Source organism: Mesocricetus auratus, unplaced genomic scaffold (assembly GCF_017639785.1).
Source record: "Mesocricetus auratus isolate SY011 unplaced genomic scaffold, BCM_Maur_2.0 Super-Scaffold_100007, whole genome shotgun sequence".
In the NCBI taxonomy this organism is placed as follows: domain Eukaryota; kingdom Metazoa; phylum Chordata; class Mammalia; order Rodentia; family Cricetidae; genus Mesocricetus; species Mesocricetus auratus.
In genome coordinates this window covers 32,427,247-32,455,026 of record NW_024429191.1, presented here as the reverse complement: position 1 = coordinate 32,455,026, position 27,780 = coordinate 32,427,247, and the positions used below count along the sequence as shown (strand labels likewise).

General features: G+C 49.2%; 1 protein-coding gene across 4 annotated transcripts in view; it reads right to left on the bottom strand.

The window, feature by feature from the left end:
• Positions 1-27,780, bottom strand: part of Fstl4 (follistatin like 4) — a 406,082-nt gene that overhangs the window by 41,324 nt on the left and 336,978 nt on the right. For all 4 annotated transcript variants that reach the window (XM_040748611.1, XM_040748610.1, XM_005067777.4 and 1 more), the window contains one exon: positions 11,383-11,549. In XM_040748611.1, coding sequence (XP_040604545.1) covers positions 11,383-11,549 — 167 coding nt within the window. The remainder of the gene's footprint in view (positions 1-11,382; positions 11,550-27,780) is intronic.

Genomic DNA, 27,780 nt, shown 5'->3' with positions numbered 1-27,780 from the left:
TAGGCTCCTGTGGCCCCTTCCTCTTGTGCCCACCTTGTCAGGGTTGCCAATCACCTGGGCCACAGTCAGACTCCCAGGGGTCACCTGAAGGTGGTACACCATTAGCATCAGCAACAGAGGTCAAGAGGTTACTTGGGTCAGAATCAAATACATGGTTAGCTCCTCCTGACAGCCAGTGTTCTATATCTAAAGATCCAACAAACCAGGGGAGAAAATGATCAGAAACAGGTGCCTGTGCAGACTTTCTTCTTGTCAACACCCCTGAAGAATACAGTAAAATAACTGTTTATGTAGCATCTAAACCATGTTACACCATATACATTATGTAGAGATAGTTTATGGGAGGGTGTGCATAGGTGAGAATACTGTGCCATTTTATAAAAAGAGCTTGAACATCTCCAGATTTACGTCACCTTGTTTTATCCTCTGGGGAGGGGGGAACCAAAAACCAAACATAACACAGAACACCATCCTATGGGGTGAGTCGGTAGGATTTATTTGAAAATATCTGATTTCTTTTACCATCTCTATCGTGACACCCTGCACCCAGCCACTGTGGACTCATCTGGGTAGCAGAGACCCCCTACTTTGTCCCTCCCTGCTCACTCACATAGCTTCCCACAGAACAGGGTTTCTCAAGCAAACGCCAGATGGCGCACATCCTCACCCAGACGGGATGATAGTGGCAGCGCTGCCCCAGCCCCGGTCATCCACTCTGCTCTCTCCTAGTGTGCCCAGCCCCTCTTCCTGCTGCTTACAAGAACTTTCCACTTGCTGTCCTTCCTCCCTGGAGGCTGCTACCTATCTCTATCTCCTCCAGGGGCTCACATGTATCTGCCCTGCAGCCCAGTGCTCCTGCCTCTCAGTCTCCAAGGGTGAGTCGGTAGGATCACAAAGAGATTGTTTTACTGTGTTCACCACCTGTGAAACACACTAGACTTGAGCTTCATGGGTGGGGGTGGGGATGCTTGGACTCTGTGGTCACCGCTGTTTCCCTAGAGCGGAGTACCGCACTTCACATCAGTGGTGTTGGTTGAGTGGGCAGTAAGCCACTGAGTGAGGCTTTGTGTAGGCATAGAGTTCTGTTCCGGTTCTGTGGTATGAAAATCTGGGTGTTTGATCAAGGATTGGTTAGCCATGCACACAGGAGTGGCCACAACAAAGTGGCTGGCAGAACGGTAAGGGATTGGTCCCAGGTATTCATGTGTATGTGTGTTTGTGTGTGTGCAGGTGCATATCATATGTACATGTGTGCAGGGGCACATGTGTGCAAGTACATGTGGGAGCAAGAGGTTAACATTGGTGTCGTTCCTCAGATGCCACCCACTTTGGCACTTTGATCTCTTCATTGGCCCAGAGCTTGCTGATGTGGATGTGCCAGCTGGCCAGGGAGTCCCCGGATCCTCCTGTCTCTGCCTCCCCATGTGGGGATCACAAACGTGCACCACCACACTTGACTTTTTCCCATGGGCTCTGGGGATTGAATTTAGGTCCTCATCAACCTTAGGAGCTTTACTGACAGAGCCACATACCTAGGTCAGGCCTCATCTTGTTTCCATTTCCTGTCTATTTCTTCCTTATCCTGTATCCCCCTGAGGGATCCCATTCTTTGGCATTTTTCAGGTCAGGGCATCTGGGACAGACTAAAGGTTTAACTCAAGGCAGCAGCAGATAGAAATATCCTTGTGCAGAGCCCCAAACTGTTGATTATGCACCCCTGAAAGAGTCTGTTAGCCTCTGCCTGCTTCTCTTGTCTCTCAAGTGTAAGTCTCTCTTCCCTGTGAGCAGAGCATGCACCTGGGATAGTGGGCCTGTGGGAAGAGCTGCACCAGCCCTGAGGGATGCAGGAGCCAGCCAGATGCTCCAGAGCTCTTCTGTTAAGTACAGAGCACATCACTGCCTGTGCTGTCAGCTCAGGGAGGGCCCGCCTCTGTAATAAATAAAATAATCTCTCTAGGCTAAAACAATAGACATCATATAATTACAGAACGAAATGCATATTGTTTTCTGGATATGAATACTGGCTGCAGAAATCAAATTACCTCATTGGATGTGAGAGAATTACTTTAAACATTGATTTATAAGAAGCTACATAAAACTAAGCCTGCAATCTTTCCTCCTCTGAACGCTTCCTGAGATGTGTCTGAATACTGCTATCAATGCTTGATTGCATCTCTGTAATTGTTTTTTTATGGATAGCTTTTTTCTCTCTGATACATAGAAATGTATTAGCAAAATCAAAGTTCCTTCCAGAAACAAACAGATGCCAGATTAGACCATTCTTTGTATGGGTGCACATCCATTTTTTGGGAAGGAGACAATTTTACTTGAAGACACGATGTCTGTCTATTAAAAAGCGATTTTCTAAGTATTTGCCCTTATTAAAGAAAGTAATTAGATGAGACTTCAGTATTAAACAGTAGTTAAGCAGAGAGGAGGTGGGGGATGCCTCCACAGTGACACATGAGAGTCAGGAATAAGTAATGTCACAATGAGCCACCAAGGCTGAATATTTGGTGACTCAGCGTTAAACAGAAGGCCTCCAGGGTGACACTAAAGTTCAGCTTAACCATATTGTCAAAGTTACAAGCTGAAGCTCAGTTTGGAAGCATTTATCCAGAACTTTTCAACTCTGCTCTTTCAAGTAGCATCCCTGGTTGGGGGGGGGGGAGGTGGAGAGATGGCTCAGTGGTTAAGAGCACTGGCTGCTCTTCTAGGGGATCTGGGTTCAAGAGTCCCAGCACTCACATGGCAACTCCTCACCATCTCTAACTCCATTTCCAAGAGACCTGACACTCTCTTCTGGCCTCCTGCATTCACATGGTGCATGTATATACATGCAAACAAAACACAAACACAAAATAAAACAGACAAATCAACCCAAGGAGTACCCTGGGCTCTCTTTGAGTAAGAGGGTGTAAACAGGGTCTCTGGTTCCATACTGGCTTGATTCTAGCCCTTAAACGGTTATTCATCCTGGTATCTTGTCTACACAGTCAGACAATGTGGTCCCTACACTGAGTGACATCTAATAGCCTGCTAGTAGCCAATACTCAGAGACGTTTGAATCACATGTTTAGTGTCCAGACCAAATGGGGTCCCCATGCATGCATTAGCTACACTGGGGGGACCCAGGCTAGCCTGAGATACAGGACCGTTTGTTTCAAAACAAACAAGTCAACTCTTTGCAAATCTCATATTGACTCCTCCCAAGAACTTCCCTTATGGACTTGGTCAGAAATAGAACTGTGGGTCTGAATGCGGGCTGCAGCATGGTGGGCAGTGGACAAGGCCAACACAAAGTGACAAAGAGACAAGAGGTGAAGGCACACTGAGTAGGTGCATAGGGCAAGGCAGGGCCACTGCTCTGGTGGGGGCTGGGACTGCAGGCTCTGGAGAGCATAATTGGAGGGCTGGGCTCCAACCTGCAGTGGCCAAGAGGGACGCTGGTCTGCCTCCTGCCCTGGCTGGGTGGTGATCACGTCTGTGAAGAGTCTGCAGGCTCTGTGCTCGGGATCTAGTAGGGTACTGATGGCAACACTAAGAGGGGAAAGAGGTGAGCCAGAGGAAGCTGTCTTCCTAGAAAGCCAATGCCAGAGGAAGTTCTTGGGAGGTTGACCTGCAAGCCCACAAGCTGGCACACTACAGACCTGGGACCCATCCCCTGAGTGCCTTTCATTTTCTTCTTTTAATACAGGGTCTTGTGGCACAGGTGGGCTTCTCATTTGCTTGGAGGCAACAGAAGACTCTGAGCTTCTGATCTTTCTGCCTCTACCACCTAAACTACAAGTGTGTGTAGCCACACCTTGTTATGCAATGCTGGGGATGGAACCCAGGGTTTGGTCATACAAGACAAGCACTCTATCCGTTAACCCGTGTTCCCTGCCGCTGGACCCCTCTGGACAATACACCTATCAGTTTGAATCCACCCAAAGATTAAAAAGGCAGGAAGTCTAGATATCACTAGGGTCTTCAACCCAAGCTGGAAGGAACTGGTCCCAGCTTCAAGTACTGTGTTTTCTAAGAGTTTAAAACAAAATGTACCCAGGCATTTAATGAGATGATCTTAATGCAGAATGACAGCTACTCTCTGCTGTGTGGCAAACAGCTTTCCATGCTAATCAAACGCCTCTCATCACTCCACAAAGGATTCACGACCAGTTCATACAAAGACAATAAAAAATAAATGAGTCATGAGCTCCTAAATCATTTTCCTTTTGGTCTTTTTTTTTTTATAACTCACTTCTAAAGAAACATTTGGAGAGAGAAGCACGTGCTTCATTAGAAATATTTGTTCTCAGTTTTATACCGTTTAGCCATGGGGGAAAGGGAACCTTTTCACAGACCCTTCAAACAATGGTACGGATGCTTTCTTCTAGTGGGCTTTGTGTTACTGCTTTTATCACTGTACTCTGCCTGCCAACGTTTGAAAGCCCAAATAGTGAGCTTCAGTTAAAAAACCCACAGAAACCTCAAACCTACAACCAAATAAAGGGTGGGCCTTTCAAGTTAGTTGAAATATACTGAGTGTGTGGTAGATCTTTAAAATTTTAAAAAACATTTATTTATTTTGTGTGCACGTGTGTGTATGCAGGCATATGTTCTATAGCACAGATGTGGGTTATGTCAGGGTGAGTGGCAAGTGCCTTTAGTCACTGAGCCATTGCTACCTTTTTTTCCTTCCCTTTCTTAAATTTTTTATACATCTGTCTGTCTGCCATCCATCCATCCATCCATCCATCCATCCATCCATCCATCCATCCACCCACCCACCCACCCACCCACCCATCCACCCATCCATCCATCCATCCATCCACCCACCCACCCATCCATCCACCCATCCATCCATCCATCCATCCATCCATCCATCCATCCATCCATCCATCCATCCATCCACCAATCCATCCGTGTGTATGCTTGTGTGTGTGTGTCCATGCACATGTGTGTGTAGTTGTAGGGGTCAGAGGATAACCTGAGGGATTTGGTTCTTTCCTTCAACTTGTGAGACCAGTGATTCACCGTGCTTGGTAACAAGCACCTTTCTCTATCCACTGAGCCATCTTACTGTCCCTCTCGCCGTGGTTTTAAAGAGAAGAAATGTGAGAGACCGGGATGTGGATCAGTGACACAGTGCTTGCTTAGCATGCGCAAGGTCCCAGCTGTCTCTCTCTCTCTCTCTCTCTCTCTCTCTCTCTCTCTCTCTCTCTCTCTCTCTCTCTCTCTCTCTCTCTCTCACACACACACACACACACACACACACACCCCACACACTTCCCCCCCTCAGAAAGTCCTCAGTGGGGCCAAAGGGAAGTGGCTAATGTGCCAGCATCTCATACCTGACCCCACATCCAAGTGGATGAGGTTGTGGGGGAATCTCAGGAGCTGGAGTTGCAGAGGCAGCTGCACAACATGGCAGTGCCAGGCACTAAGTATTCTGTCCTGTTATCAAGAAACCCCAAGAGGGCCACTGGGGGCTGCAGGACCCCAGAAATCTCCTCCATGCCTCTGAGTGGTCTAACTCCACTCACTTTATTTGGTAGTGGGAGGGATGCGGGGAAAGAGACTAGCCCAGTACCTGCTACCACGAGACAGGGGCAGCTGTGAAGCCATAGGAAAAAAGCACACCAGCACTCAGCGATTCTGCTGCTCTGCTATCACCTGCAGCTTCTGGGATGCCCCGCCCCATTTCTGTCCCCTCCTTGGGCAGGTGCCATGACCCTATGGATGACAGGGAGAGTGAAGGAGTCATGTGGTAGAGGACAAGTGACACTGTTGAGGCAATGACGCATAGTCTGGGTTTGGAATGGCTGCTGTAAAGCCTGGAGTGGTTAGAGAACCATAGACTGTGGTTCAGGGTGGGTTTGCGTGTTCTGTTTGTATAGAAAGTGAGACTGCATTCAGCCTCCATCCCAGAATGCCCAGTGTGGGGCTGAGAGTAGCATATACTTCTGTCTTTGACATAGGCCCCAGCTTAGCCCCCAAAGATTGGCTCTGAGCTTGGTGTGTGTGTGTGTGTGTGTGTGTGCACGTGCACACGCTCATGCTCATGAAGAGCTATCCAGGGAATGGGGAGACATGGTTCTTCTTTGTGGTCCAGGCAAGAAAGCAAGGTGCTTTCCTAGCTTCTGTGCCCGGCTCAAAAATCCCAGAGTCCAAAGTGGCTTCTTTATCACTGAGCTGTGTGACCTCAGAGTTAGGAGAGTCTTCAAAGCTTAACCTGCCCCGTTCTGATGGGACTTATAGTGGTAGACATCTTTCTGCTTCCTAAGATAGCATGGTGTCTGGGTAGAGCAACTCCCTCCAGGATGAACACCATATCATGGACTCTGGCTGCTGACAGACGCCTGCTACTGGCATTGTATGAGTGACAGCATTTGCGTCTTACCCACATAACAGTTGTCACCTGGGCAGAGAAGAGCAGGGAGACACGGCTGCTGACTTCTGGTTACAGTGGGATGATGGCCTGTGGGGGCACCATGGCATGACAAGATCTCCTTTTCCTCCTCTACCAGACAACACTAGTGTGAACACACTCCTAGGGGCAGCCTGACTGAAGAAGACAGCTTCTGGGTCAGCGACTGTGGCCACAGTTCCCCAATAACTGATGTGGGTGGAGCGTGGGTTTGGATCCGAGACACACTGAGAAGAATGACTGCTTCAGTAAGAAACCAATAGGTGGCTAGGAAGTAACTCAATTACAGGGTTCATGTTATTGGCTCCAGGGGCCATGGGATGGAGTGGAAACCATTGATTTCTCTTCAAGCTGACAGAAGGAGGGGCATTAACTCAGGAGCCTCTGCGAAGTGTGCTGTGGCTAGCATCCTGCACAGCTGCTTCTTCTGGGAGTGGGGCTCTTCTTTGGGGGTTTCCTGCTGTTATAAGCTGGTGGGGGTGAAGCTGAAGCCACATGCGCGTGAAGTACTGGCGTGCGCACCCTCAGGAGGCTCTAAAAGGTCCAGATTGGACTTTCTGACAAGGTGAATGTACTGTGCCATAGCCACATGGAGGGAACTGTGGACAAGAGCCACTGTGGCCACTCTGAATGTGCTCTAGGCCAACTTAGAGAGGGGAAAGACGCAAGAGCAGCCATGGACCTCCCTTTTGCTCTGGGTCCCATGTTACCTGGCACTCTTCTTGGAGACATGTTCAAGTTTAGGTTGGGAGGGCCTCTGGTCCTGTGCAACAGGCACATTTGACCACATTGCTTCCCGATCAAAACTCAGTGGTTCCCTTGAGTCTGTGGGGAAACGGGGCTGTTAACATTAATATTCAAAGCCCTTTGGGGGTCTATAACCCAACTGGGGCTCTCTCTCGCTTGTCCTAGTCACAGGAAGCCCCAGTGAGGTCAGCAGCCCTTCTGACAGGTGTTTGTGAAGCCTTGCCCCTCCCTGTGTGCTGGGGACAGCATCTTGGCTCTGGGCCCCAGCATGGAGCTTTTGTGGCACTTAGTTAGCAAATCAATGCAAAAAAACGATGACTGGCAAGCTCGGTGCCTCTGACAGAAGCCATCGCTCTCTGTAGAACACAGGCAGGCGACTCCTCACTTGCCTCCGGGCGAGAGGGGAACATTGACTTTCTGATCAAATATTATTCTGATGCGCAAGGCATCTTTGATGTTTGCAAGTCAGAAAAGTTTAATTACATGTGTCATTAGGATGGCATTCTCTAATAGCTCTGCGACTGAATTCATTAACAGAGTTCTTAACAGATAAGACAAGACAAATTAATATTTTGTTGCCCATGAAAGCGTCTCATTAAGAGAGTAGAGAAAAAGTGATTAATATTTTCTTGCCAATCAAGATGTCTCATACAAATGACAAAGAAAGGAGACCCACACCTTTTGTGTTTTCTAATCTCCCTGCCTGGGGTTTGGAAGGCTGATCCGCTTCCCTGGTTGGAAGCCATGTTTGGGCATCAGGCATTAATTACAACTCTGTTGACGGAATCTCAGTGCTCATGGTGGGGGGGTGAGGGGCGCTGAGATGGCCAATGGACTCTGGAAACACCAGGAACCTCAGCTCTGTGCTCTCCTAGGCTGTTGTCCCCTGGCTAATTCTTGCTTCATAAATGACTGGGCCATCTGAGGACCCGGCTATTGCTCTCTTTGGACTGACTTACTGCTCTAAGTGACCTCCTCGATGTCCTGGGAGGAAGCGGGGATGCTGCTGCAAACCCTCTGTGTGTCTCACGCTGAGCTGGTGTTTCCCACACATGACCAACTTTATTAATGATGGTAGATGCTAAGTCTCAAACCCTGGGATAAATGCTGAAGGGCCTATTTGACATAACAAAGTGGACACTGGCCACTAGGTTCTCCCAGCCTCTCTCAGTCCCTAACTGTTGTAAGGTCCTCCTGGTTGGCATACCCTGGCCCCCTACCCTAAACTTCTCTAGCCTAGGGGCTGGGCATCCCTTCCCTCGGCTGCCCTCCCATATGTAATCCAACCATTTTTGTTACCTGGTCTCTTTGGGCCCTTGGCTGCTGCTCCCAGTTCCCCTTTCCCTCCTCTCCCTCACCCCCTCTTCGCATGGTTCAGGGGCGTGACCACTGTGGACTCTCACAGATGTCTCTGCCTCTGGCTATGTTTTCCCTTTTATTTACAATAAACTTTCTCCTTCACTATACCTAGAAACAGCCATGTCCTTTACTTATTGTTTATTTTTTCTTTCAGTAAAAATAATTATAGTGATGAATAATGATAATGATGGTGATAATGGCACCACTAGAATAGTCTACGTCAAGAATGTCACATGTATCTCTTCATTGTAAATCTCTAAGGCAAGCCCTCTCTGTCATTTATCCCATTTCATAGACCCTTTCCAAGGTTACCACCACTTATGGTAGAGCTGAGACTTGAACTAGGCCCCTTTGAACCCACAGCCTATGTTCTTCATTAGCAGGTGGTGCTTCCTCTCCCTGATGTGGAGGAGGCAGGTATGGGCATTGCATGTGTGTGCTTGCATGCAGGGAAGACCCCTGTGGAGTAGGTGCTGCCCTGCACCCATGTTTGGGGCCTCTGAGAAGCACTGACCCTGCCTATTTATGGGCTACCAACTCAACCATGAGCAACTGTTTCCAGGGAGGTAACGAGGGACCATTAATCTCTAGTTGCATCCACAATTATCCAAATTGCTAACCTGATTTGAAAAGGAGAAATGCAATTGAGTTGGTGCTGGAGGCATGTTTGAGTAATTTAATTAACTGATGGGAAGTGCACTAAGGAGAGTTTGCCTCTGCTTTTATTTCTGATGTGTTTAAATGGAGCACCAAGTAATCCTGGGGAGGTTAGTCAGTCACCAGTGGCCCCACCTAGCGAGGAGCCAATCACAGCAGCCCAAGGTGTTTGCAAATGAATGCCAATTATGAGAGGCTCTGTATACACAAGCACATATCCAACCCACACACATGCACACATATACACGCTCACACTCAACACACACATGCACCTGACACCCCCAATATGCACCCTTAACATATACATGTTCATACATAAATGTACACATATTCAGCTCTCTCTCTCTCTCTCTCTCTCTCTCTCTCTCTCTCTCTCTCTCTCTCTCTGATGATGACGAACTTTCTTGCTATGGCCTCTGGCAAGGTCTAGCCATTCTCAGGCCTGGAGGATGAAGGGCCTACTTACTCAAGAAGTGTCTGTCACACACACCAGGGCAGCGCTTCACTGACTTTCAGAGGTGGATGGGAGAGGATACTGGCTGTCCATATCACAAAGGGGAAATCTCAGGGAAACAACCCTGAGTGTGACAAGAGGGTTGAGGACATTCCTCAGTCAGATATGCCAGGTTAGAGGTTGCACAGCGGCCACCTTTTCTAGCTGCTTCCCTTATGGTCTGCAGGCTCCACCCAAAGGGCCCTAAAATCTTGCATCTCAACTCTAATGGTGCCTATACTTGGGGTTGGACCATTTGCACCAGGATAGTCTCAGCCCTGGAAGCAGCTTCAGGTCTTGGGCTAAGCTGCTGTCTTGAGACTGTTAGCCCTGCTTTCTGGTCCCTGCTCATGCTTGCACATTCCTAGGGATGAGAGACTCAATCCACCACGAGGCAGGCTTGGTGGCAACAGTGGTGTCCCACTTGAGGATCACAGATTGGTCTCCTTTGTGGTCACATGGCTCAGATCATCTCCCTCCACCCCAGCCCCAATTCTGCCTCTTATAGATGACCAGTATCCAACTATTCATCCCATGAATCTTCTCTGACACAAGCATTCCTTTGCAGACCTACTGTTCTGTCTGGAGTCAAGGAGACCAGGCTAGTCTCCTCTGCTTGAATACTCTACTTTTATTTCAGCCCAAGACCCATAGCTGCCCCAGTATCTCACCAACGTGGGTGGCATTGCTGACTTCTTTCATGAAATGTCTGGATGCCACCTTTGCCAAAGCTAGACCAATTGATATAGTTGAATCACAGTCCATGCCTTCTTGAAGTTCAGTGGAAAGGAGGTGCTACCCAGGTCACTTTCTTAGAGATGTATTTACCAGGGACCAGCTGACCAAGAGATTACTCCAAGTCCCAAAGCTGGTATAGAAGCAGCTGTCAGGTTTCTCAGGGTCCAGAAGTGTCCCCTGCTGGTCACATCAGGCTGTATGAATTATAATGCTCACCTACTGTCTTCTGGTGTGTGTATGTGTGCGCGTGCATGTGGTGTTGGGTGTGTGGGTTTGTGTGTACAGAAGCTCTCATGGTTGGTATCAGTTTGTAAATGCCCTTCAGACACTCTGATTGGTCCCATGCTAAGCCAGGGCCACTTGTGACTGAATAACCTCCATGTCCATCTTCAGTGGGAGGTGGCTTGAAATTCTTTGGATCTGCATCTCCTTATCCCAAGAAGAAGTTCCTTAAAGCAAGCCTCCTCTGGCCTTACTTGGCCCCCTCTGCCTCCTCACCTGTCGCTTATCCTCCATCCAACCAGCCACCTTGTTTGCTTTGCCATCTGCAGGAACAACCCATCTTCCCATAATCTCCCCAGCTTAGGGCTGGATTCTCTTCCTTGTAGTTCCTGGCTAGCTTTTCTCCCTGGCTCTGAAGCCTTCTGCCTGGCTTTGCTCTCTGGATACTTGTGGTTCATCCCTGTAAGGGATGAGACTGGGCTCACACAGCCTGTTCCTCTCCAGATCCCAGGCTTAGGGCAGGTGCCACCTGCCCTGGCCATGTGCCTGCCGATTGGTAGCCCCTCTCCTTGGACTGGATATAACCATCAGGTTGATGAATGTCATCCATCTTACCCCTCTGTACATGCAGGGACTTGGATGCAGGCTTAACATGGACCTGGTAAACGGAGGCCCTCTGCCACATGGTGTCCTGCACATTGGCATTCCCAGGACATCCCTTGCCGTCACTCAGAATGAGTGCCGGGTGACTTACATTCATGTCTTCCAGGCCCAGGAAGCTCAGAGTGAGCCCATTGCGCCTCCAGATGATTGGTGGCCTCAGGTCCCCACGAATAGCGCAGGTCAGCACGGTGCTCAGCCCCACAGTCACTGTGGTCACACTGACCTTGTCCTCGGGGGCGAGGCTCAGCTGAATCACCTCTGTAGAGGGAGATGAGAGAGCAGTCAGAAGCAGACAGGGGGGCCAGGTCTCAACTCTAGGTGAACAGTCATGGACTCGCTTAAGGGCAGGGCCAAGGGCAGCTCTGGGCCCCCAGAAATGGTGTATAATGTGCCAACGAAACGCACCTTTGCTGGATGATGAGTTACAATGATGTCGAATGTCTGAAAGGAGACTCAGCTAGGGAAACATCTGGGCCATGGGTCTGTGAGTGCAGTTGAGAACACCAGTTGCCAGGCCCCATGAGCCCCACCCAGCAGAGACCACAGAGCTGGCTGTGGGATATGCTGCTTGGAGCCCTTTGCTTAACGAAGTTGGAATTTGCTGAGTGCGGTCAAGGTCTGCTGGTGAGCCGACAGCTATGTCGTCCATCTGGGGGCAGCTTAAAGGTTGAACTGTCTGCGGTCTGGAGCAGGAACTGGCTGACCTTTGAAGGTCTGTTTCTGTGTGAAGATTTGCCGAGCTTGGATTTGAATTTCTGTCCTGTGGCCATGCACTGTGGCCTTTCATTATTAATTATTATTATTATTATTATTATTATTATTATTATTATTTGAAGTGTACTTCAGGCTGGCCATATTCCATTTTCACTTGCCAACTGGCATGGAGCCTGGTCATTCTTTAGGCAAACATAGAAGGATCTAAGATATTTCCACACTACCCCCAGGCTTTCTGAAATCCTTACGGTTTATGAAAAATTAATCAAACCCAGGCTGTTCAGTGTAAACATGGGACCAGGCTGGAGTGGAGGGGAATGGGACAGGTGGTCCCCTGCCTTTCCTCTATGTCCACTCAGGGGCTGGCTTCAGGGGTGGGTATATCTGTATGTAGTCTAAGGTGCTGTGATAGTTGCATGGTGCTATGATGTCTCACCATGCCACTGTATTGCAACATAGGTGGCCCTGATGGGTATGTCCTCCAAAGAGGCTGAAGCACAGCATCCAACTGGGAGCTGAGCCCTGTGGAATGCTGGGGGCTGGGAGCTGGAGTAGCACCCCACCTCAGGCTGTGCTCTTTGGCCAGCACGTGGGGGAGGGGAACAGAAGAGAAGAAGAGAGGCGCAGGTGCAGCTTCAGGGTGGAGGTGGAAGCAGGAGCCTAAGGTCAGATCTGCAGCAGGCAAGTCCCTTCCTTGACATGCAGCGGCCCTGCCCTGGGCTTGTGACAATGAACAAGCTGTCCACGAGGCATTTCCTCAGTGCTTGCTGGGTGGACAACGGAGAAAATGAAAATAAAGGAGCCCAAGAACCAAGAGGCCTGTGGGGAGGGGCAGTCACACAGAGGAAAAATGTGGCTGGAGCGAAGGAGCCAGCGAGAGGAAAGATAAGCACCGAGTGATGGATGTGGACGCAGCCGGCGTAATATTTCACAAACATTACAGCCGTGCATTTCAAGTTCCCTCTTAAATCACGGTCCGCCTGCTGCCCTCCCACCTCTGGGCCAAGAGTGCTATTGCTCAGGGCAGGAAAAAGAGGTGCAGACTGTGTAGCAAGACCAAGAGCCAGGAGAGTCAGGGGGAGGGGAGGTGTGAGGGAGAGGGTGAGGGAGGGGGAGGAGAGAGGGAGAGAGAGAGAGAGAGAGAGAGAGAGAGAGAGAGAGAGAGAGAGAGAGAGAGAGAGAGAGAGAGAGAGAGAATGAGAATTTACTGAAATTGTTTAACTTCCACAGAACTCTGGACCCTCAGGGCTCAGAGTCAGAATCCGTTCCCTCAGTTGGAGAAAGGCGCTCTTCCTCACTGGATGACCACTGAGCTCTGGAAGCAAGATGAGTGGACTGCCTTTCATGCCCTAGGGACTACGGGAATAAGAAGGGTGCCTTTTAGAAATACACAGAGAGATCCCGAGGGCCTCTGAAAGATGCTATACATCCCCCCAGCACCTGCTCCCCACATCCTGGGAGTCAGACCAGAGCCTGAAGGGGTGCTATTGGTGGGGAGAGGTCAAGGGAGGCTCAGCATGGGTAGGTTGCACGACTGACCCCAGGAGCCTGGAGGTCCTTCTGGTTGGAACTATGCAGCCGGGAGAAGCTATGCTGCTTCCCTGGAAGCCAGCCTGGAGTGTGGCTGGGCTGAAGATCCACAGAGCAGCTCTGTTCATACCCAGAACATTCATGCTTATGGACTGTGGGTTCCTCAGTTTAGGCAGGCTTACCAACAAAGGGAGGGTTCAGTTGCCTCTTTCTCAGTGTCCTGGGGGAAGAATTGAGGCTAGGTACAAAAAGGATAATCGCCTTCTCTGCATCTAACTTCCATCAAGACCAGAAAGACAGGTTAAACAATTAACATAGAGTGGCCCTTGTAGGAGACATGGCTTCCCCTGGGCTCTAGAGCTCCAGTTCTCTGTTGTGATTTCCCCAGCTACCTGTATTGCACTCCTAGGTAATTGGCACACAGTGACTCCCCTCTTCTTGGGCTGCTGCAGACTCTTGTGAGGACAGTGGGCATCCTAGAGGCTTCTGTGAGGCCTGGGAACCACTGCCTTCCAAGATAGGAGGGGCCTGGGAATCTGAAAGTGGGGGCCATGCCAAGTAGAGGGTAAGAGACAAGCAATCTGATGGATTGGAGTTCTGGGCTACAAGTACAGGCTTCCATGTAGGATAGGGTACCAACATGAACCGTAGGATCCCCTCCTCCATGGTCACAATTTTCACCAAAGGTCTGCTAGAGCCCGGAACACAGGGCCAATACAAACAAGGCAAACATCCTGGGGTCAGGGCAGTGGCAGCCTTCTGTGACCCTCCAGGCCTGGGTGGCTGGGGCAGCTGGGTGATGTACCTTTCTCGGTTGAGTTCCCTATCATTTGTATGTATGAAGACATACACTTTGTGCAGGAAAAACTCATGTAAAATTAGAATGCGTGAGTACCCACAGAACCATCGTAATTCTGCTCCTGTCAGCTACACAAATATTAACCAAACAGCAAATATTTGGATCATTTAAAGTTTAATTAAATGAATGTTTTATTGGATTTAATTCGTGTCAATATTCCCCAGCTCCTTTTAAAATTCTAAAGAGATTTATGGTTACTGAGCCTTCTTCTCCCACCCTTATTTCTTTATTTCCTGTTCAGCAAGCTTTTCCTGTTTCCAGGCTAAGTGGGAAGACCAGGCAAGCTATCTGTCTGGGATGAACCAGGGGACTGGGGTCAACTGGACAGGATAGGACCCTTACCTCTGAACCTGGCTCAGCTTCTGAAAAGTGGAGCAGCCTTGGGCAGGTCCCTTCCTGTCCTTAGATTTCAATGTAGATGTCAACAAAACAAAAGATGTGGCTAGGAGCCCAAGGGTCTCACACTACTAGTTAAATACCAGACAAGAAACTGCCTAAGTCAGGGAGGGTTTAATTTGGCTTGTGGTTTAATAAGGGATGTAGACCGTCATGCTGGGCAGCAGGACGCACTACATCTGGAGGCAGGACACACAGAGGGAAACGCTGGTGCCCAGCTTCCGTCCTTCCTTTTCATTCACTCAGGGACCCCAAGCTATGGGGTGGTGTCACCCACATTCAGAGTGGTTCTTCTTGTGTGGTGATTTGGGTGAGAAATGCCCCCTATAGGCTGCAGCATTTGCATACTTGGCTCTCAGCTGGTAGTCCTGCTTGAGGAATTTTAGGTGGTACAGCCTTGTTGGAGGTTCATCGCGGGGGACGGGATTTAGGATCATATAGCCTGTCCTTGCTTCCAGTTCCCTTTCCCTCTACTTTATGCTTGCATTTGAAGATGAGCGCTCTCGGCTCGCTGTGGCGCCTCCCCACCACAATGGAATCCAGCTTACTGGTGTGTCTCCCCACCAAATAAACTCTCTTCTGTAAGTTGCTTTTGGTTTTGGTCATGGTGTTTTACCACAGCAACAGAGAAATAACTAATACACCCCTCCTCAGTCGACCCTCCCTGGAAGCATTCCCACGGACATACTCAGAGGTGTGTTTAAAACCAGTCAAGTGGACAATGAAGGTTAACCGTTATCCCTAACCCGTTAGAGTCTATGGCTCTGAGTAGATAATTCCGGGTGGATGTCCCCGCAGAGCACCTCCACTGCAGTGTGTCCATGGGAATGCTTCCAGGGAGGGCTGACTGAGGAGGGGTGTATTAGTTAGTTTTTTGAGGTTTTGATGGGAAATGTTCCCCATAGGCTTTAGGAGGTGCAGGAAGTAGGTCACCAGGGAGGACCTTCAGGCTTCATAGCCCAGCCCCACTTCCTGTTAGCTCTGCTATCTTAAGCTGACTTCCGGTTCCTGCCACTGTAGCTCCCTAGGCTGAAGCCACACCTTCCCATCCTAATAGAATGATCCCCGTGGCTTGTGAGTCATAACAAACACTTCCTCTCTTGAGCTGCTTGTCAGGCATTTCATCACAGTAATGAGAAAGGTAACTTATACATCTCTACTGTAACCAATGCCCCATCCTCCTGTAAATCTCTATTGTCCCTTCCAGAATAAAGTTATCAGCTGCTCCCTGTCACCCATACATGCAACATACAGAATGGAGAGAGTCCCTGATTCTGTACCCACTCTGTCTTGGACATTATGCTCTAGCTGGCCTCTTACTCTTCTTACTCCTCGGCTTTAAAACTCTCTCTCTCTCTCTCTCTCTCTCTCTCTCTCTCTCTCTCTCTCTCTCTCTCTCTCTCTCTCTCTCTCTCTCTCGTGTGTGTTGTGTGTGTATGCACACAAGAGTGCACACACTTAAGTGTGTGTATATGGAGCCCAGAGCAGTGCTCTGTGCCCACAGGGATAATGGATGTCACTGTTGTGAGAACTGCATTGGGAAGCTGCTGGAGGATTTTAAGGACAGTAAGGGACTCGGCTGTCTTCAGGGTTGGGCACCCATCTTCCTGTGGGTCAGGCCTTCTGGCGTACGTGGGCTTCCTCTTGCTTCCCCCTGTGTGAGGAGTTAGGACCTACATTGTGATGACTGTTATTTCTGCACAAGTGGACTCCTTTCAGCAAGGGTGGTCAGCTCCAATAGACCTTTGAGGGGCACTGGCTGGGTGGTTTGTCCTGTAGCTATGGTGCTGCTTGCTGACTAGCATGGTGCCTGGCACACAGTAGGTAGGCTGAAGCCTAGATCTCTTTCTTCTCTTCTGTCCCAGGGTGGTAACGTGATCTTGTTTTTGCAGACACAGTGTTTGTGGATAGTTCGAATGTAATTGGCCCCCATAATTCCATAATCTCATAGGGAGTAGCACTATTGGGTACTTTGCTGGAGTAGGTATGACCTTGTTGGAGGAAGTGTGTGGCTGTGGGGGTGGGCTTTGAGGTTTCATATACTCAGGATACCCCTCAGTGTGTCAGTCGATTTCCTGCTCCTTCTGGTGGAGATGTAGGCAGCACCACATACATCTTCCTGCATATGGCCATGCTTCCCGCCATGATGGACTGAACCTCTGAACCATGAGTGAGCCGCCACAATCAAATGTGTTCCCTTATAAGAGTTGTTGTGGTCATGATGTCTCTTCACAGCAATAAAAACCTAACTGAGACAGTGTGGCAGGCACTGACCTCCACTTTCCTGCCTTCACAGATGTTAGAGAGAAGGGAGTCCATGAGGAATCAGAGGTACGTGAGGAGTAAATGAGGTGGTCAGCTTGACCCTGTGGTTAAATCTCATTGAAGCTATAGCTATGCTGTCCCCACCATACCACAAGCATCTTCCTACACGTACCCTAACACAGGGTCTCCATCCGCAAAAGATCTACATCACTGTATGTATCTCTTGCATGGTGGTTTACAGACTGCCTGAATTAGTGACTTCTCTATTGCTGTGATAAAACACCACAGCCACAGCAACTTATGGAAGAAAGAGCTTATTTGGACTTAGAGTTCCAAAGGGATGAAGAGTCTGTCATGGCAGGGAGACATGGCAGCAAGTGACAGGCATGGTGGCAGGAGCAGGGAGCTGAGGCTCACAAACTGAGCGGCTAGCACAAAGCAGAGACAGAACTGGGAATGGCGAGAGGCTTTAAAACCTCAAAGCCTGCCTCTTCCAACAAGACCACACCTCCCAAACCTCTCAAACAGCACCATCAGTTGGGACCAATTGTTCAAATGCCTGAGACTACGGGGGACCCCTCATCCAAACTGCCACATTCCCGTTTGTTGGTTTTCCTAGAGGAAGGATCACGGGAGGAAATTCCCTAAAAGGGAAATCCAGTTCATCGTGGTTTGAAAGGGAAGCAATTTGGAAGGTCAGTGTATGCCACGAATATGCAACATACCCCATGAATATTCATCAAAGAATCTTTAAAATTCACAGTACAGGACTGGAGAGATGGTCCAGTGGTTAAGAACATGTATTGCTCCCGCAGAGGACCTGAGTTCTGGTGAGAGTACCTTTATCAGGTGATTTACAACTGCCTGTAACTACAGCTCCAGGGAATCGGATACTTCTGTGAGTGCATGTGCATGAGTGTGTGAACACCTATGTGTGTGTACATACACACATGTTTACAAATGTACACACATAATTAAAATTAAAAAGATTTAAAAATTCACAACACAGACCCACTTGGCAGCTGCCTCATCTTGAGACAATCTATCTTACTACAATCTCTTTTTGTGTGTCTTACCTAACTAAACTTCAGCTTAAACTGTCTCTATCTCTTGACTGAATTATTTCCTTCAAGATAAGAACCTAGAGACCCTCATGTCAGGCTAACCCACCCTCTCTCTGGAAAGCAGGCCATATGATTTTAGCTGCTGGAGAACTGAATCTATCTCCACAACAGTTTGCCTTCCTTCCTTTCCCTGTGAATTTGAACTTAGCGAGATACTCGCAAACACATCAGCACCCACTCAAACAGGACTCTGGCACTCTCTAGTCAGAGAAATTAAGTTTTCCAATTCTCACCAAGTTGGTGCTAGTTTTCTTATGTCAGAAATGCATTTAATGGCCTGGCCTGGATATAATGCCATGTTTCAAAGGCCACTTTTGTCAAAAGTTCAGCCTTCTTGCACACTAATGCATTTATTTTTCATCCTGGTGCCTTCGTGTGTGTGTGTGTGTGTGTGTGTGTGTGTGTGTGTGTGTGAGACACACACAGAGAGAGAGAGACAGAGACAGAGAGACAGAGAGAGAGAGAGAGCATGGGCATGCACTCATCCTATGGCAATTGTGTGAAGGTCAAAGGACAAGCTCAGGTGTTGGTTTTTGCCTTATTTGTGTGAGACAGGGTTTCTCTCATTGTTCATTGCTGTTTACACCAGAATTGCTGGCCCATAGCATCTGGGGATTCTCTTGTCTCCACCTCTTGTCTTGTCATTGGAGAATTGGGGTTACAGATGTGTACACCATGTCTGTTTTTATGTCGGTTCTGGGGATCAGGGAACTTGTTTGGCAAGTGCTTGACCCACTGAGCTATCTCTCAGTCCCTACTTCAATATTTGTGAGACTTGAAGGATGCATGAGGGTCAGGATAACCCTGCTGAAGGATTACAGGGCCCTGCTGGAGAGCCAAGGCCAGGTGCTAACATTTAGGTCTCTAGGGGCAACCTCTGTTCATATCTACTTTCCTTGGGATAAAGGCACTCTCCACTCTTTAGTGACATGTGGTATCACCAAAGGAGGCGTGACAAACTCTGGTGTCACCCCTGTGATGGGTACAATGTGAGGATGTTAAGTATTGAGCATCTATTCAAGGTCTCCATAACAAATGGAATTGGTGACATCCTAGGCTTTGTGACTTAAGTGGAGTTTATAGAATGGATCTGCGTGGGCTCTGTCCAGGGATAGTTTTTGGTGTTCTCTGCCTGCCTGCCTCTCTGTCTGTGTGTCTGTGTGTCTGTCTGTCTCTCTCTCTGTGTGTGCGTGTGTGTGTCTGTCTGTGTGTGTGTGTCCCAGGCTTCCTTGAGTGCACCCATGAGTCCATGAGTGCATTTGCTGATTTGCTGTACTGGGGATAGGACCTGGCTTGTATACCCTTTTCTCCCTCTGTTCTCTCCATCACAAAACTGTCATGCTGGGCTCCTTTCAAGCACCTGTTGAAACCTCGCAGGCATGAGGCTGGGGATGGGTCATTTTAGAGCATGTCATCTTGACACAGGCTTTGAGTACCAAGGTGCAGCCAGCCTATGCAGGTGGTTTGCTCCAGAGCCACACAAGAGGGCACTTCAAAGCATTCTGCTTCCTTATGCATAATCAGTTTCAATTTTTCTGCTGTTGTCCCTGTCCCCGGTGCTTGCCTCATTTTGGAGTTGGCAATAAACTTATTAGTTAATTACCCACAGAGTCATAGGTAATTTACATTTCCAGTTGACTCACACGGGTTGGCGTTGCTTCACTCTTTATTACAGTTTCGTTGTCAAGGTGTGGTCTCCAGTGTAAACAAACCTCTTTATGAGATGTGTACAGACAGAGACCAGACCTGGTTTATTTCCTGTGTGTCCTCAGTACTTAAAGCAATGCTGGGCACACAGAGGTGTCTGAATGAGTCGTTTTATGCAGGTGAAGGATTCCTGTTCATTCAGCTAGTATTTACTGAACACCTACTACCTGCCAAGATGTAGTGGGAAGGCACTAGCAAGCCAAACAGGCCCAGTGCCTGCCAACCTGGAACTCACAGCTCAGCAGACAATATGCGTCTTGAATGGGGAGGGGATGGGCCAGGCCTGTCTGTAGATACAGGGTAAGATCCTTGGTTCCTGCTGAGTCCGCTGCCCTCCTGTTTGGGCCCTCCCAATATGCTCAGTGCAGAAGGTAGACCCCGGCCAAGTGTAGGTTCTCCTTGCTTTCAGGATGGGTTGGTACAGGGAGGCAGAGTCTACTGGGAATCTGAGTTTGGGGTCCTGTTCACCTCCTCTAGGCAACAAACCATGTGGGTTTCTCAGAAGGCTGAATGTCATTGTGACTGGGGAAATTAGTACAACTGTATACTTCAGCTTCGATGTCCCTGACTCAGGGTGTCATAGGCTGTCGCAGCGTGGCAGGCAGCAGAGGCATTGGCAGAAGGGAGCAAGGGGTCAGAGTTGAGGTAGGAAGTTCTGGGTTTCTTGGCCAGCAGGGTATGCGACCATCACAGAGCCGTGTCCAGCTCGCCTCCCCCTCTCCCTCTCTCCCTCCCTGTCTGTCTCTGTGCTTAGGGATGCCTCAATGAGGTAGTTCCGTCTATATGTCTCCCACACCTTGCCTCATGTACTCCCGAGGAGGATGGAAATACCTTTGTTCAAAATATGCACAAAAGGCTGAGCTAGGCATGTAACTCAGTGTTTAGGATATCTATTTCATAAAGGCAGCAAGGCCCTGTGTTTAATCCTCAGCTCTGCCTGAAAGATGATATCGGCAAAGGGAAGAACATTACCTCCCTTTTACTTGGTGACATTGGGGGAAGGGACGTTAAATGTATCTTCTGAAGTTACATGCCACTTACTCTGCATTTCAGAAGCCACTCTGCATCACTACGGCTGGGAGCAGAACTCTGGACAAATTACCAGGGAGGAATGGAAAGTTTCTATGCCCCCAGGAAAGGCTATTGTGTGTCCTTTCCCAGTTCCTGAGTATTCACCCCACCATCCCTTTCAGAGTCAGGAGGGTATATGATTCATTAGGGGTAGGGGTGGGGACCATGGCCGGCCACATCCTCAGCATCACTGTGGGGGCTGATTTGGTGTGTACATTTGATCAGTTCATAGGATGGCCAGATATTTGTTCAGTTGTTACTTGGTCTGTATGGACATGTTTCTGGAGGAGAGGAAGACACGGATCTGCAGACAGAGTAAAGCAGGTAACTTAGTAACATGGTTGGTCCTCAGCCTGTCCATCAAGGGCCTGAGAGGAATGAATAGGCTGAATAAGAGAGGCCTCTTCCTGCCTGACCATTAAGGTAGGACGTCGGCTGTGATGATTAATATCGACCGGCCAACTAGACAGGGTCTAGACTCACCTAGGAGGCCAGCCTCTAGGCATGTCTTGGAGGGATTATCTAGATTAGTTTAACTAAGGTGGGAATGTGTGAGTGTGGGAGGCACTACTCCTTGGGTTGGGGTCTCAGATTGCCTAGAAAGGAGAAAGCAAGCAGAGCAGAGCCTTCGTCCTTTCTCATTGCAGATGCAACGCGATGAGCTGCCTGTGCTCCTGCTGCCACGATGGACTGTACCCTGGAATCTGAGCCAAAACAACCCTTCCTTCCCTCACCTTTGTCAGGGCGTGTTGTCATAGAAACAAGACAATAATTCATGAACTGACCCTTCCTGGATTGTGAAACTCCTGACTTTCAGAATGAGTTGCTTACTGTTAGTCCTTCTAGTCTCCTGGGTCCCTAGCCTGTTGCCGGCAGAGTGGACTGGTCAGCTTCCAGAACTATGTGGACCAGTTCCTCGTACTGAACCAATGCCTGTTTCTATTGCTATCTCTGTCACTATCGATACCTTCATGTCCTGTTGGTTTGTTTCTCTGGAGAACCCTGATTAATGAAGTCATTATCCACACTCCCCTCCTCTTCCTGCAGGAACCCTGTGGTGAAGAATTTGTGGGAGTGAGGACCATGGTCTCCTCATCTCTATTTGAGGCAAGCTGCCCGACCCCATCAGACTTGATGAGGGTGGTGAACTCAGCCTCACTGTGGTGCACTACTGCAATTTTGAGGTTCCCAGAGCAGATGGTGTCGTAATTACCTATCACACCCCCTCAGAAAAGATGGGATACAAGTTAATGAATGTACTTCTGCTGAAGCAGCAGCAGGATCTGGGGGAGCCAGCATCAGGTCAGGAAGCCTCTGACATCTTCCCGCTCAGGTGATCTACTTCCTGTTCTACGTCTCTGAACATCTCTTCTGGGAGCTTACCTCACACTGCCACACTGTCCCTGCCTATGGAATACATCTCAGCGTGGGTAGGGGAAGCACATGCTGATGACAATGGGGTAGCAAGCATGATGGATACCAAGAGCAAGACGAGGAAGGAGAGCACAGGAGGGCATCTCTTGCCTTTCCTCACTTGGTGGAAGGACTCTGGATCAGCTATAGTTACACAGAGAACTGAGACTTGAAAGGTGAAGGGATTGGGGGAAGGATATTTTTTTTATCTTGAGTGTCTTAGATTTCCCAGGCTGGCCTAGAACTTGCCATGTAGTTGAGAATGAGCCTGAAATTTTGGTGATTTTTTCACATTTATCGTCACTCCCTCCCTCTCTCCCTCCTCTCTCTGTCTCTGTGTATGTGTAGGGCAGAGGATAACCTGCAGGAGTTGGTTCTCGCCTTCCATCCTATGGGTCCCCGGGATCCAACTCAGGTCATCAGGCTTAGCATGAAGTGCCTTTAACCACCGATGTACCTTGCCAGCCCTCGAATTTGAATTTCTGATCCTCCTGTCTATAACCCCAGTGAATGCTGGGATAACAGGCATGCAGGATGATATGCTGTTTATGCAGAGCTTGGGATCAAACTCAGGACTTTGTACATGTTAGGTGAACACTCTGCCAGCTGAGCTATCTGTATGCCTTAGAAGGACACTTTAGAGGAGAGAGTGCAGGCAAACTTCCCAAGGCAGGGTGGGGGCTAAAGCACTATGGGAGCTGAGGAAGACCAGTGTGGACACCGCTGAAGGTGGACAGGGAGTGACAGGGTGGAGCAGAGTCGAGGCAAGGACTCCTAGCTGTGAAGTGATGGCAAGTGTCAGGAAATTAGTACTTTTTCCTTTTCCCATTTTCACACGTGTGGTATACGTGTATGCGCATGCACGTGGAGTCTTGAGGATGGTACTAGAAGTCTTCAATTGCTCTTCTATCTTAACCACTGAGGCAGGGCCTCTCAATTTATCCCAGAGCTCACTGATTTGGCTAGTCTTGCTAGAGAACACGTTCTGGGGATCCCCTGCCCTACCTTCTGAGACTGGAAGCACAGGCTGGCTTCTACCTGGATTCTGGGGATCTGGAACTCTAGCTCTTAGTTCACATTTGTGCAGCAAACATTTTATCTCCCGAGCTATCTCTCCAGCCCTATAGGAAGCTTTTTTAAACCAGGGAAGGACCTCACCTGAATTGCGTGTGCTAAAACATAGCTAAGGGACTTCTGTAGGGAGAGGAGAGGATTTGGGAAAACACAGAGACCAAGGCAGGAAGCACCTCAGTGGTTCAGGGGACAGGACTAGGCTCAGTATCAATTTGGATGGGTGGGGGTGGAGGGTGGGGTGGGAGGGCAAGAATGGGCGCCTGTGTTCCCACCTGATCCTGGAGGCAAGGCAGATGAGGAGGGGAACTCCAGGATGGAGCCCCCCCCTCCTTAGCCTACAGACCCTGCTGGCTTAGCTGATAGCCTTCAATACCTTACCAAGCATCAGACTGAAATGAAGACTAGAACTACTCTCTTGGCTTCCTGAGCAAGTAAGTGTTGAAAGGACTTTCTCAGTGGCAGCCTTCTGCAAGCCATCACCTGGGAGAAAAGGTATCTCTATGGTCCAAGACCCTCTCTCTATGTGTCCTGGGGCCAGAGTACCCGTGGGAGCCCCCTCTCCCCTCACATTTCCTGGCCCCAACTCCTCTCATTTGACCTCTACCCCAAGGCCCAGGCATGCTTCATGCATGCGACTGGGAGAAGCCATGGTGGAAAAGGTCATGAATAAACATAACATGCTTTCTGGTTAACTGCCCTCCAGAGGATTCTCAGTCACGGCTGCATTTTGTAAATAGGCATCAGCAGTCGTTTTGGAGAGCAGTTTGCACTTACATCTGATGCCAGCTCCCCAGCTCCCCACATTGCCCATGAACACCAGCTGAGGGGCTCCAGGCCCTCAGAGCTTCTGCCAACTCTCTCATTTATTTATTTAGCTTTTAAAGTTTGTTTTATTTAGTGTGTGTGTGTTCTTTAGGAGCCATTCATTCATCTTGTTTATAGACACAAGGTATCTCAGAGGCTTGGGACTAGCCAAACAGTCTAGTGTGGGATTATAGGTATCATCACAGCAGGCTTTTTTTTTTTTTAACTTGGGTTCATCCACCATGCCTGTCTTTTTATGTGTGTTCTGAGCATTGAACCGATGACCTTAGACTTGTTCAGCAAGCACTTTACTGACTGAGCTATCTTTCCAGCCCCCATTTGTCTCTAGATTATTGGGGGCTGCCAGGGACAGTCTTTGAAACCTAGCAACCCCAGCAAGAGGAGGGGGCCAGAGTAGGGCTGGCCCTGTGGTGACAGGAAGGAGCTTAGATTTTAGGAGGATGTCGGGCAGAGGCAGACATTGAAGACAAATTGCATGGCAGAAGAGATCCCCAGCTGTGTTAACAGAACACCTCGGTGGCAGTTTGCCGGGCAGGTTAATCCCTTGGTATCAGGGAATCATTGAGCTCTCCAGCACCCTCAGCACCCTGCGGGCTCCCTGCTTTCATAGCCACAGATCTTAGCCCCGCAGTATGAACTGGTAGAGAGGATGTGCGAGCCTAAAGAAGAAAGAAACCTTTCTCCAAATCCCCCACTGATGTCCCCTCAAACTCCACTGTCACATTTGTGCTATGCCATCATTCCTAAAGCCACTAAGGCAAGAAGGCTGGCCTGGGGAGCCTGTCACGAGGAGGCTCTGTCAGGAAGGAAGAAGGGACATTGTTTATATGGAGGGGACAGAGAGCTGACAGGAGGCTGGTGTTGTGGTGCCAAGGGCTTTGGCTACACCATGAGCTATTGAACAGCAGATTATTTGGGTCACCTGCCGGAGGCGGAGTGCCTGGATGATGATGGATGAGATGAGGGACTGGTAGGAAGAAAAGATTTGCACCGATTACCGAGTTGAGCCTGAAATCCTAGGCAGGTGCTGGCTGTATTTGTTGCATGACTGAGAAAGAAGCTCCTGAACGTGAAACCGAGGACTCTGTTTTTAACTGCGGTAGGTGGCGTGAGGAGTGGGCAGTGTGAACTAGGTCTAGCGCTCAGGGGAGAGGTGGCCCTGGCTAGGGTGTGACCTTGAAATGCACCCCCCCGCCCCCCCCTGTTCCAGAGATGTTTAAAATGGGACCCAGTGAGAGCCGGGGAGAATGTGAAGAAGAGCAGGGGCCTGGAGGCTTGAGGACAGGTACTCACCGATGCACCTCAGGTTGGCCTTGAACTCTAAGTCCTCCTGCCTGAAGAGGCCTGTGCCACCATACCCAGTCCCTGGAGCTTTACAGCTGGAGGGAGGGTGGGTGGGACCTGACGTAGGGAAGTGGAATGGAGGGTGGGGAGATGCGGCAGGACCCTTCAGTCTGTGTCCATGGCTCTCAACTCACCATTATTCTAGCCCCAAGGAGACCTTTGGTGTTGCCTCGAAATAGTTTTAATTGTTTCAATGGGGTGGTGAGGGGAGAAGGCAGTTTCCTGCTGGCGTCTGTTGAGCGAAGGCCAGGGATGCTGCTGAATATTTTAGAAGGCACGCAAGAGTCCCCACGACAAAGTTATCTGGCTCTGATATCAGGAATGGCACTGTTGGGAACTACAGCTTACACCAATATCGTGACGCAAATAAACGTACATCCTTTGTGTGGTTGAAGTGGCTTTCCTGCCTCAGGCAGGAGCATGTATACTTGAAGTGCCCAGTCTCCTGGGCCCACCTGCTGTCCCGGTGGGGGATGGATCCCCTGGTGGGGGGGATGGGGCGAGAAGACCTGAGACTCAGTGTGGTCACTTTTGGACATGCCACAGAACCTTTGCTGAAAGCTGCTGAAGTGAGGCAATGCGTATGTCAGCAAAGTCCTAAACAAGTGTCAGGACATGAGGAATTCCTTTTCCTAGCATGGGGATTTCTCTCTCTCAGTGTCTTGGCCAGCCTCTTTCATTTATCTTTTAGAAAGAAAACCCTGTAATGTATGTTTTGTCCAAGGACAAGTTTCAGGAAGAAAAATGCCTCCCGCTCCCTCTCCCAAGACCCCTCTGCCATCTGTCAGTTTGGAAATCTCCACATCTTGACCCATGGCAAATTACTTCTTGGCGGTAGTGCCATGTGGCGTCTGCCTTAGGTTGCAGACACACGGGGCTGCTGGCCAGCCTAGTGAAGGTGCCATTGAGGAATGGATGGATGAGCCCATATCCCACTACCTCTCCTCATCTTTACAGCTATAGACAAACCACCCTATGTCCCTCCAAATCTACCCTTTTCTCTCCATTCCCCCACCTCCGCTGCCCAGTGGCTCCCAGGTAGGACCTTGTTTTTCTAGAATATGGCAGTGTTTTGCCAGGAGTCTCTCATAGTTATCTACCCTCCCCTGCCTGGCATTTAAGGTCCACTAACACTTCATTTCCTACTGCTCCCTCTTAGATGGAGCCAAATGGAACTTTTGGCTATTCTCCAAATGCATTCTGGGTTTTCCCATGTTCACTCACCATACTGGCACCAGTGAGCCAAGTCGAATGCCAATATGACTGGGACATCTCTGCTCAAACCAGGGAAGCTGGCAGAAGACCAATGTGAACATTCTACGCTTTAGCTTCATCTCTGCCCTGCCCTTGCCCTGTCCTGCTCCTGAGGGTGAAGCCCTTACATACTTGGCCTGGATTCCACAATGAACTATGGGCAGGATGAGCCCCCCCCCACCTTCCTGCATCCCACAAAATCAGAGAAATTCCAGCCATCACATTAGTTAAGAATAAAAATAAAATGCAAAACATCATTTGGAAGCTTTAGAGAAATAGCCTGCAGTCCATCACATGCAAGGGAGACATGGTCTACGTATCCAGGACTCTTAGGCCTACAGGAGATGCCTGGAAGGTGGGCTGCTCACTACCCTTCTTGGTCTGACGTCATTGGGCGGCCGTTCCCAATGTGGGGGACTGAAACACAGAGGTCTCGAGAGTAACAGTGGTAGGATCAACACTTCAGTGGGATTTGAGACTCGTTAGCTTGGGATTGGGTGCTGTCACCAGTGTCCTTGCCAATTTTTCCCTTCCTAGACTTAGGTCTTCTGCATTTTGTGGGAGGCTGTGGTGTGGTTTGCTCTTGATTCTTGAGTAGCCAGAGCAGAAGTCAGCATGCTGACAAGGGGTTCCTGTGGTGGAAAGGCTGTGTGTCCTGGATGGAAATCTATGCTGGAACATATAGAGGCTGCCGTGCTGAGTCTGGGCTTGGCTGCTTTTTTTGCACATTTTGAAAACAGGTTCAAAGGGGGCTCAATATTTTGGGTAAAGTTACCCTCTGTTCCAGGGAGTGATTCTGTGGCTGTTTATAAATCCCCATCTGATGGGGGATGTCCTTCTGTATATATGCTTCTCTTATTGGTCAAAGAATAAGACACTGTTTGACCAGTAGAGGCAGGAAGATAAGAGGGAC